General features: G+C 23.5%; 1 protein-coding gene across 2 annotated transcripts; it reads left to right on the top strand.

Moving 5' to 3' along the window:
• Positions 1-350: 350 nt before the first annotated feature.
• LOC122497829 (methyl farnesoate epoxidase-like) lies at positions 351-11681 on the top strand. Of its 2 annotated transcripts, XM_043605165.1 has the most exons (8): positions 351-727; positions 990-1241; positions 2486-2774; positions 8070-8314; positions 8437-8648; positions 9431-9517; positions 10760-10901; positions 11064-11681. In XM_043605165.1, the coding sequence occupies exons 1-8, from the start codon at positions 640-642 to the stop codon at positions 11270-11272; spliced, it is 1524 nt and encodes a 507-aa protein (XP_043461100.1). In that variant the 5' UTR covers positions 351-639; the 3' UTR covers positions 11273-11681. The 2 variants fall into 2 exon arrangements, with proteins under 2 accessions (XP_043461100.1, XP_043461101.1); XM_043605166.1 differs by lacking the exon at positions 351-727 and having other exon boundaries at positions 1078-1241; positions 2508-2774.
• Positions 11682-12157: the final 476 nt, after the last annotated feature.

Consider the following 12157-nt stretch of genomic DNA (forward strand, 5'->3'; position numbering starts at 1 on the left):
TTTTCAGTTTATTGTGACTAATAAAAGATGTATTGCGACTAAAAATATTTTTTAGTCATAATAAATTTTTCATATTCACAATAAATTTTTTTGTAGTCGTAATTAATTTTTTTAGTAAAAATAAATAATATTCATTAGTCAAAATAAATTTGTTTAGTCCCTCTATACATTATTTTCAGTAGCATTAAATTTTTTTAGTCGCAATTTGTTGAGTGCGCATATTTTAATTTTCTTTATATTTCTGAAGAATATTTTGATTTTTGATCGATTATTCCTAATGCACACAGGAATAATCGATGAAAATTATTCTTGAAATGTTTTTATTTTTCAGTCGCATTTTCAATTCACGTGATGTATAATGAAATGGAGAAGAGGAGTGAGGGAAAATGCAAACAGACGATTATTATTATTATTTTTGTCTTTTTTTTGACGTAGATTTATAAATTCTCAACAGGCAGTCGACAAACATGAAAATGGTTCAGTGGAAAAAAAGTGTCCTAACACAAAAAGGTATTTTTGTCGAAGGCCATGGGTGACACGATGATAAAAATCTTAAAAAATGCAAATGTAAATCATTTTGTTCCGCTCTATATAAAGTAAACTGAGACACAATGCTGAGCATCAGTGCATCATCTGAAGATGATCATAACAGTGTTTTGGTTTCTTCTAATTCTTTTCGGTTTGTGTTGCGTCTATGATTGCGTGAAACCCAACAACTTTCCACCTGGTGTGTATATAGAATATTGTATTAAAATCTGCTTTCGTGCTTCGAACAAAAATTCTTTTTCATAATAGTTTTTATTAATCAAATTCAAATGCTCCAGATATGATAGTTTATAAATTATTCATTTGAGGGGAAAAAAATTGTTAAGCGCATCGAAAAAGAAAAGACTGCGCGGCATGAAATTATATATATATATATACAATTATAGAGTTTGTGTTTAGTGACCTAATTTTTTTTTTATTTAACATTTTTTTTATTGTAACAGGACCAAGATGGCTGCCTTTATTAGGTTGTTTCCTAATATTTCGGGAAATTCGAAAGAAAACTGGATACAATCATTTGGCATTTCAAGAGCTCGCGAATTATTATGGACCAGTTCTTGGGATGAAGTTTGGAAAACAGAAATTTGTTATTATATCGAGTCATGATCTCGTTAAGAAAGTGTTACTACAAGAAGATTTCAATGGAAGGCCCGATGGTTTTTTTTATAGACTTCGCGCATGTGGCGAGAGAAAAGGTAAACTTATGGCAATTATTTTACTCTTAATAATAAAAAAGAAAACAAAAGAAGAAGCAATTCAAATCTAGAAGAAATATTTTTTTAGGATTAAGAAAATAATTTTTTATTGAAGTACGATTTTTTGAATTTAAAACAAAAATTTTAACGAATTGAAAATTTTTAATTATTTAAACAATTGTTCAAATTAAATAAAAAGAAAGTACAAAGTGGAAAAATTAATAGTAAAAAGAGTGAAATTAAAAAAGAAGATAAAACAAATAATGGAAAGTATAATAAAAGATAAAGAAAAATAAGCAGAACAAAAAAAAGAAAAACTTGAGATCCACAAAAAGAGTTTTCATGAATGAAAGACAACTTTTGATCAGAAAATGATTTATTTTAAAAGAACAAAAATTTTAACGAATTGAAAATTTGTATTTATTCAAACAATCATTAAAGTTAAATAAAAATAAGTAGTGAACAAATTAATAGTAAAAAGAAGATAAAACAAATAATGAAAAATGTAATAATAAAAGATAAAAAAAGCCAGAGCAAAAAAAAGAAAAAATTAAAATCCACAAAAAAGGATTTTAAGAATGAAAAACAACTTTTGATTAGAGAACTATTTTTTAAATTTAAAACAAAAGTTTTAATAATTTGGTAATTACAAACTCTTAAAAATTAAATAAAATAAAAGTGAAAAGTGTAAAATTGAAAATAATAAAGTTAAATTAAGGAAGAAATGATAGCGAATGAAAATAAATAAAAATCAATACAAAAAGGTAAAATATATACCTATAGTCAAAAGTAATATGTGCATAAGATGAAAAAGTAAAAATTAAAATTGAAAATTAAAGGTAAAAAATAGTAAAAAATTTAATAAACAAACTAGGTTTTAAATGATAATAAAAAATAAAAGTCTATAAAAGTTTCTTGTAGTTTAAAAAATATTATTAATAAAAAGTACTCTGTACGATTGGGCATCTTATCATGCCCGTTTATAAAAATAGTAGAAAATAAAAGGTAAAAGTAAAAAATCGAATGTAAAATAAATATTCAATAATAAAATAAAAAAATTTAGATGGAAAAGAAGAATAAAAAAGAATAAAGAACTAAAAGTTTCTTGTAGTAGTGAAAAGAATAGTTAATGTTTAAAAGTAAAAAATAAATGAATAACAGACAAGTGTGAAAAATAAATATTAAAAATATAAAAATATTAAAAAATGTTGTTTGTGTAAAAATAAAAAAAAAATTGGACTTAGGAGTTTTGTTCACTGATGGCAGTACATGGGCGCAGCATAGAAGATTCACGATGAAACATTTGAAAACGTTTGGCCTGGGACAGATGACAATGGAAAGCTATTTAATATTCGAAGCTGAAAATCTCGTGGAAAATCTTAAGTGCCGAATGACAAATGGTCCGGTTGCAATGCATAGAGCATTTGACATTGCCGTTCTCAATTCACTCTGGACAATGTTCGCCGGACATCGTTTCGATTACCAGGATCAGAAACTGCATAATATTTTAGAGGTCGTACATAAATCATTCAGGTAGGAGAAAGAAGATATGGTTTCAATTCTGTTTCGGAGAGTATTTTTTCAATTTTTACATCCTTATTCTTCTTTTGTAGGTTTTACAATATTTTTGGTAGTTTTTGTATTTTTCTGTAGTTTATTTGTATTTTAAAAAATTTTAAATATAAATTTGGTAGCTTTTTTTAAATTATTTTTTATTTCTTTTGTAGTTTTTTTTTATATTTTTGGTTCCATTTTTTAATAATTTGTATTATTTTGTTTTTTTCTTTCTATTTTTTTTAATCTTTGAATTTACATTTTGTAGCTTTTTAATTTATTTCTTATTCATTTAGTTTTTTCAATTTACATTCTGTAGCTCTTTAATTTATTTTTTTAAATATTTTTGGCACTTTTTGTATTATGTTTGTATTTATTTTAAGTTTTTAAAACTACATTTATATTTTACAAAATTAAATAATTAGATTACAATTTTTCCATATAAGAATTAAGATTTTCAAAATTTTAAATTCAAACGTTTTTGAAATTAAACAACTTATAAAAAATTGTTTGTTATAAAACATGATAAGAAATCGATCATTCCGAGTCTTCGACTCGGAGCAATTGATATCTTCATGTTATAAATAAAATAAATTTATTAATTAAATTAAATAAATTAAATAAAAAAAAATTAAACATTAAAATAAAATAAAAAATTATTGTTTTTTAGAATTTTTAACTAAAATTCTTCTTTAAATTTATTATTTTTAATAATTTTTGAAAAATTTCTTTGAAAATTTGTAAATCTATTTGTTTACAATTCTATTTTACGAAATTCCATCGATTATTCGGAAATTATAACTTGAAACCTTTTCAAAATTCAATTACTTCTAAAAATTCAGCTATAATTATACTTTTTCTCTAAATTTGAATTAGTATAAATGTTTACTAATTGGAATTAGTCACTAACTTTTTGCTTTTGAATTAGTAAATTTTACTATTAAATTAGTAGAAACGACTATTTATTAGTAAAATCTGCTAATTCAAAAGCAAGAAGTCAGTGACTAATTCCAATTAGTAAACTTCATTTACAGAGTTTAATATTCAATTAATTATTATCTAAAATTTTAACTGAACTTCATATTTAAATCAATTTTTATTAGAAAATTCTACGAGAATTCAATTATTTAAATACAAAAATAAATAATTTATTGAAGAATTGAATGTGTTTTAAAATTGTACTCTCATAAAGAATTTTATCAACAAATTTTTAAATAGGTAATTAAAAATCTTTTGACGAAGAATTTTAATTTTCGAGAAATTATATTAAAATTGTATTAAAAATAATTGAATCTCTGTAAAAAATTTGATTGAATTATTTAGAAAAGTTTTTGAAAATAATTGAAATTTTGCCAAGATTTTTATTAAAAATAATTGAATTTTGGAGAAAAATTTTATTATTTATAAAGATAATTGAAATTTTTGAAGACAATTTTTTTAAACTTTTGACCATAATTAAATTTCTGCGAAGAATTTTATTACTTTTGAAAATAATTGAATTCTTGAGACGAATATTTTATTAAAATTTCTTTTTAAACAATTGAATTATTTTGTGAAATTTTATTGAAATAGGTAGTAGAAATTGAAAATAATTGAATTTTGATAAATTATTATTGAAATTAATTAAATTTCTACGTACATACTAGAATTTTATTAAAATTATTTTGAAAAAAATTGAATTGTTAAAAAGAATTTCATTAAAATTTCTGAAAATAATTTAATTCTTTGAAGAAATTGAATTTCTTTGTTGAATTTTAATAACATTTTTAAGCAACTCTTTTAAAATTGAATAATTTTAAAATATTTAAGTAAAATTAGATTTCAAGAATAAGCACAATTAGAAAACAATAATTTTCCAGGATTCCGATCCAAATTCCCTGACTTTTCCAGGTTTTCCATGTTTTCCAGGTTGCGTGGCAACCCTTGTATCTATTTTTTTTTTAATTTTTGAATAAAAATTTGGTAGCATTTTAATTAATTTTTGTTTTCTTTTGTAGTTTTTTTTTATATTTTTAGTTCCATTTTGTAATAATTTGTATTTTTTTGTAGTTAATTTAGTTTTCTTATTTTTTGTATTATTTTTGTTCTGTATTGTAGTTTTCAAAATTTTTTTTTGTAATTTTAGAATATTTTTGGTTGGGGAAACTGTGGCTTAATGTTAAATTTTGCATTAATGTTTTTTTTAGGCAATAAATCCGCTTGGATGCAAATATATATATAGATCAATATTGTAGGGCAACTTGTCCTCAGCAACTTTCAATAAAAGAGTTTCTGATATTTTGGCGTAAAATACATGCTTTGTCCTTTTTCAAATTTTTTTTTAACATTTGTTAAATTCTATTCCTAGCCTATTAAAACTACTTTCTGATAGGTGTTAAGTAGTAGATAATAGTAGATATTACAATTGTAATGACAAATAGAAATGATCAGAATCTTTTTCACTTTTTTTCATTAAAAGACTAAAATTTTGTTAAATATTATGTTTTGTCAAATTGAAATTATGCAGATTTTTGTTCTTTACTTCTAAACAAAATTAGAAAATTGTTAAACAACTGTGATTAAGAAATAGAAAATTTATTTATTTTGCATTATTTTTGTTTATGAATCACAATTTTTTTAACAAAATTATTATTTTGTTTTAGAAAAAGAAGAAAAATATTTGCACAATTCCTATATTTTTAATATTATTTTTGGAAAAGGATTTTCCATAGGAATTAAGACATTCAAAAATTTCAAATTCAAACCTTTTTTAAATTCAGCAACTTATAAAAGTATTTGTTATAAAACATGAAGATATCGATTGCTCCGAGTCGAAGACTCAGAGTGATGATTTCTTCATGTTTTCTAATTACCGAGAGATAAAATCATTATTTTATATTATATATAAATATTGTTACTGTAACTTCATCAAAATTTCTTTCATCATTTTAACAGGGCTCGGATTGTGCAACTTTTTCGACTTTTTTCGACTTTTTTGTGAAAAAATGCGACTACTCGACTTTTTTTATTTTTTTTTTAGTAAAATGCGAATGAAATTAAAATTTTTTTTTTAAATTTAAAGGAAAAAGTTTGAGTCAAAAAAATGTTCTGTTACATTTATTTACAAATTTTTTGAAAACATCAATAATTTTTTTTTAAAATAAATATTTAATTATTATTTTTCCATAGGAATTAAAATTCTTCAAAAGATTCAAATTCAAACCTTTTTGAAAATAAATAACTTATAAAAAATTGTTATAAAACATAAAGAAATCGATCACTCCGAGTCTTCGACTCGGAGCAATCGATGTCTTATCATGTTTTATAATAATTAAAGATGACCGAGTGATAAAATCATTAATTTATATTAAAAGACTTTATAAAAAAAAAAATTTTTAATTATTTTTTATGCAAATAATTGAATTATTGGGAAGAAATTTATAAAACATTAGTAAGTAATTGAATTTTGCAGATAAGTGTTGATATTTACAAAGATAATTGAAATTTTGAAGAGAATTTAAAAAAAAATTTTTGAAAATTATTGAATTTCTGTGAAGAATTTTTTTACTTTTGAAGATAATTGAATTTTGCAAAAAATTTTATCAGAACTTTTGAAAATAATTAAATTTCCAGGATGAATTTTATTATTTATGAAGATAATAAACATTTTAACGAGAAATTAAAAAAAATTTTTGAAAATAATTGAATTTTTGCGAAGAATTTTATTAAAATTCCTTAAAATAATTAAACTTCCACGAAGAAAATTTTGTATTGAAAACAATTCAATTCTTATCATTAATTTAATCAAAATTTTTCAAAATAATTGAATTTCTTGAGAAGAATTTTAGTAATAATTGAAAATAATTGAATTCTTACGATAAATTTGATGAAGTTTCGAAAATAATTGATGTCATGCGAAGAGTTCAATCATTTTTTGAAAATAATTCAATTCCTGTGAAGAATTTTATTAATTTATAAAAAAAAATTACTGTCAAGAATTTTAAAGTTTTTAAAAATAATTAAATACTTGTAAAGAATTATATGAATTTTAAAAAATAATTGAATTCCTGTGAATAATTTTATTAATTTTGGCAGATAATTGAATTTCTGCGTAAAATTTTTTTAAACGTTTTAAAAATAATTGAATTATTACAAATATTTTTATTAATATTTGAAAATAATTGAATTCATAAAAAGAATTTTATTTCAAATTTGTGAAAATAATTGAATTTTTGCGAAGAATTTTATTACTTTTGAAAATATATATAATTGAATTTCAGAAAAAAATTTTATTATTTATGAAGATAATTGAAACATTGACAAGAATTTTATTAAAATTTTTGTTAAATAATTGAATTTCGGAGAAGAATTTTATTACTCTCAAAGATAATTGGAATTTTGAACAGATTTTTTTAAAAAATGTTAAAAATACCTAATTAAAATTTTGCTATGAATTTTATTTAATTTTTTAAAATTTTATTCCTGATTGTTTGATATTAATGTATCTGTTGTCGAGAAATGTGATTTTTTTTACAATTTTGACAATTTCGTGTTTCCTTTTTGTCGTTTTTTCTAAAATATCATGCGACTTTTTTCCGAATTTTTTGGAAATTTTATGCGACTTTTTGTGACTTTTGTTGTAAATTTATGCGACTAAAGCGATTTTTTTTGAGTCTTAAAGACGATCCGAGCCCTGTTTTAAATTTTTAATTCAATTATGATTTTCTAGAATTTTAAATTATTTTTTATAGAAATAATTGAATTTCTGTGAAATTTTTATTATTTATGAAAATAATTAAATATTTGCATACAATTTTATTAATTTTTTTTTTAAATAATTGAATTCTTTTTGGGGAATTTTATTAAAATAGTAGATATTGAAAATCATTGAAATTAGAAAAATGCATTTTATTTTTGAAAATAATTGAAATTAGGACAAGAATTTTTTTGACATTTATGAAAATAATTGAACTTTGAAGAAGAATTTTGTTATTTATAAAGATAATTGGGATTTTCACGAGAATTTTTTTCAAATTTTGAACTTTTTTTTTGAATTTTTGTAATTTTTCCAAAATTGAATTTTTTTAGTATTTTCAACAAAAATTTTAATTAGAAAATTTTTAAATTCTATTATTTTTAAAATTGCTAATTTTATTTAAAAAAGGTAGGAAGAAGTTAATAGTTGCTAGTACTTTTTTTGTTTTCTTTTGTAGTTTCTTAGAATTTTGATTTTTTTTTTTGTATTTTTTGTACTGTTTTGTAATATTTTGATTTTGATTTATGAATTATTTGCAGATTGACTGACACATTGGGCGGAATTGTGTCGCACATGCCGTTTCTTCGCTTCGTGATACCGGAACTCTCAGGCTACAAAGAATTGAGTACCAATATAAAAAAACTGTGGGAATTCATTGGATATGAAATCGATTCACATGAAAAGGAACTCACGAGTGATGTGCCAAAAGACCTCATTGATGCTTTCCTCCTGCAGATAAGAAGCCAAAAGGATTCTGAACAGCAACACGATTCGATATTTAACAGTAGGAGAAAAACATTTTTTTAAATTGAAATGCAAAAAAATTAAGTTGAAATAAATTTGAATTTAATTTTAAAAATTAAAGGAATTGAATTAAATTTAAGCGAAATTTGCCTTTCATTTTAGGAGAAGATTTATTGATTTTATGCCTGGATCTTTTTTTGGCTGGGTCGAAAACAACAACGGACACATTGGCAATGGTGTTTTCATTTTTGCCACAACATCCGGAATGGCTGAAAATTCTTCAAGACGATCTAAACGAAGTCGTTGGAAGAAATCGTGCGCCTCGTTTGTCCGATCGTCCATTGTTGCCACGAGTTGATGCCTTTCTTGCCGAGGTACTAATTACTGAAATTATAGTAATTCAATAATAATTATTGCCCACAAGATCATTTTTCACGCAATTTATAACTATGTATAAGTGAAAAACTGTTGGAAAAACCATTATTTGTGCTTCATTTTCTTGTTGGAAATTAAAAACAATATGAATAGAAGAACAATAAAAATAGAATTAGTAAAAATGATAATATTAATACTAAACAACGTAATAAATGTTTTTTTGTCACAAAAAATTTTTTTTGGCCACAATTAAATTTTTTAGTCTTAATAAAAATTTATTGCGACTGAAAAAAATGTATTGGGACTAATGGAATTTATCTTGGCCAACAAATATTATTTTTTAGTCGTAATAAATTTTTTCCAATCACAATAAATTTCTTTTAGTCAAAATAAATTTTGTTTTAGTTATAATCAATTTTTATAGTCACAATAAAAATTTATTGCCACTAAAAAAAAAGTCTTGGGACTAAAGAAGTTATTTTGGCTAACGAATATTATTTTTTGAGACAAAACAAACTTTATTGTGACTGAAAGAAAATTTATTGTAATTGTAAGAAATTTATTGTGACTAAGTAAAATTTTAGTGATTAGAAAAAATTTGTTGGAGCTGTAAAATAATATTTTTTTGTCTAAATAAATTTTTTTTAGTCTCAATACATTTTCATGTTAAGTGAAATTTCTGACCGAGTGGGTTGCAAATGGTTATAATGTGAAATTAAGGAAGCTTGTATATTTGTATATAGTAGTCAGAGGAGAGAAACATTTCTTCTTTTTCTTGCAGGTGCAGAGATATTTGATCTTGGCTCCTTTGGGTGTTCCTCACAGGACAATGAAGGATGTCTCATTAAATGGCTACCGAATTCCACAGGTCAGCAGACAGTTATAAATAAATAATTCTCATTCAATTTACGTGAAAGCCGACAACTGTTTTTTTCTTCTTCTCTTTTTTTAATGCCATCATGACTCTCTCGCAACCATCTTAATAAAGAATGAAATGACAATTATCGTCGCTTTCAATTTTGTCGGCTCGTATACGAAAGATGTACACGCGAGACTCCAGGATATGAAAGCTAAAAAAGGAATTTTCTTTCTTTTTTGTAAGGAATGCTTAGACGTTGGAGTTATTTTAAATAACAAATTTATTTTTGGAGATGAGATCGTGTATGGAAAAGGATTTATTATGGAAATTTAGATTTCGTATTTTTTTCTGATTTTGATGAATTTTTGGATTCTATATTTTTTGTTTTCATACTTTTTTTTATTATTTTTATTCTCCATTTTTTATTTTACAACTTCTTGACAGATTCAGAAAAGCGTTAATTGTATCTTAAAAAACGCAGGTCTTGGCAATTTTTTACAGGATTTTTGGACTCGATTAGTAAATTTGAGCTTTTTTTTATTAAAGAAGAGCTTTTTCCGAAACATATAGAGGTACTTAAAACCTGTTTAGAATTTATTTCCGATGTAGAAAAAATTCGTATCTTGAAAACAGACGCTGGTCTTGACAAATTTTTTTAACAATTTTTGGAGTCGAATATCAAATTTGGGCTTTTTTATCAAATTCGAGCTTTTTTATTTAGGAAGGGCTTTTTTTCGTTCCATGTTTTCCAATTCTTTTCTTATATTTTTTATTTTCAATAAATTTTTTTTTCTTTACTCATTGGAATTTATTTGTATTTCTCAATTAATTATTAATTTGTCAGTAATTAAATTCTTTTTCCAAATTTTTTTGTTCGTTTTCTCTTACACAATTTATATTTTATTACTTCTTCATTTCCTTTATGATTTTTCGTTTTTATTTCCTGGTTGCAATTTAAACTTTTAATTGACACTTTCTTACTGTTTACATGCGCCTTTGTGATGGAAAGTATTTCTCTCCTTAATTATATCTCCTTTGAATCAGATCTTTATATGATGATGATGATGATTCTATTTGAAAGATTAATATTTTTTTATTTGAATACTGAAGATGAATACTTTTTTTAATTTCTTGAAGATAAAAGAAAATTTTTTGATTTTCTGAAAATAATTTTCTTCTTGAAGGTAATTTTTTTTATTTGTTTAAAGAACTAATGTTTTTTTCCTTAATAATGATTTTTTTTCTTTTCAGGACACTGTGGTTCTTCTCAATTTCTACAGTGTTAATAATGACAGAAGGTATTGGGAGAGTCCGGAAGAATTTCGTCCCCAACGATTTTTGGACGAAAACGGTCTGTACCGACAAAATAATGCGGCAATGCCCTTTGGACTAGGTAATTCTGAAAAAAAAATTATTTTATGGTAATAATTAACATGGCCAATAATATTTTTGTTGTTAATTAAAATCAAACTATGTTTATAGAATTGAATAATTTTTTTCTCTATTGAAATTTTTTTCCTGAAGAATGTTCGCTGATTTTTGCTTTTGATTTTAGGTAAAAGACGCTGCCTGGGTGAAACTCTAGCCCGCTCGTCTCTCTTCCTGTTCTTCACTTACATAATACACTACTTCAATTTCGACATACCGCCGGAACATGGTATCCCAAATTCAAATGGTTATGATGGATTTACAATCTCTCCGAAACCGTATTATCTCACACTCTCCCTGAGGTCCGACCCAGATTCATCCTCATTGCCAGAGTGAAGAAATTCTCAAGCGAAAATGCAGATATGTATTTTTTTTCCTTTTTCGACATCTTTATATGTGTATAATTAAAAAAAAATTCGCGAATCTTCCCTTGCAAAAAAAACAAGTAAAACAGAGAGAGTCATACAAGACCAAGTTTGACTTGCCCGAGTTGTCGAACAACACTTTACGAGAAAGTGAAAGAAATGAGGGGACCACCTTTTTATTTACGATCAACAAAAAAAAGGAAAGAAAAGATAAACATCGTGCATATGTTCGACTTTTAAGTATATATATTTATTCTCAAGTTATTTCCATTTAATGTTAACATTATAATCGAAATTTAAGGAAAAAAAATCTATTCATTTTTTATTTATATACAGATTGAGATAAAACTGTCTTATAAATTTCTTGCTCTTTTTTTTTCTTTCTTTAATCGCATATTTTCATTGGATATGAATAAAAATTAAATTTAAATGATTATTTTATATTTATTACTTTGTATTCTTCTATTATTAATGTGATTATTGTAATTTTATAAATTTACCATTTCAATATTTTCTTTAGCTCTTTTTCTATATTTTTCATTTATATTCCTGTTTAGCTCTTTCTATTTTTTATTTATATTCTTTTTTAGCTCTTTTTCTATTTTTTATTTATATTTTTTTAGCTCTTTCAATTTTTTATTTTACATTCTTTTTTAGCTCCTTTTCTATTTTTTATTTATCTTCTATTTTGTATGTACTTTTATTTATTGAACTACAATTTTCTATGTAATTTTATTTATTGATCTTAAATTTTCCATTTGCTTAATTTTTTTACTTTCCACTTAATTTCTATTTTCTTCTTTCTTCCATATTTATTTCCCTTTCTGTATTTTGGTCTATTTTGAAAATTATTAAA

Source organism: Leptopilina heterotoma, unplaced genomic scaffold (genome assembly GCF_015476425.1).
Source record: "Leptopilina heterotoma isolate Lh14 unplaced genomic scaffold, ASM1547642v1 Lhet_14, whole genome shotgun sequence".
Lineage (NCBI taxonomy): Eukaryota > Metazoa > Arthropoda > Insecta > Hymenoptera > Figitidae > Leptopilina > Leptopilina heterotoma.

Bases quoted from the DNA above. Each gene is read 5' to 3' on its own strand.
- LOC122497829 (XM_043605165.1), top strand. From the start codon at position 640: ATGATCATAACAGTGTTTTGGTTTCTTCTAATTCTTTTCGGTTTGTGT. The intron at 728-989 runs GTGTGTATATAG...TTATTGTAACAG, and splicing joins ACCCAACAACTTTCCACCTG to GACCAAGATGGCTGCCTTTA. The intron at 1,242-2,485 runs GTAAACTTATGG...AATTGGACTTAG, and splicing joins CGCATGTGGCGAGAGAAAAG to GAGTTTTGTTCACTGATGGC.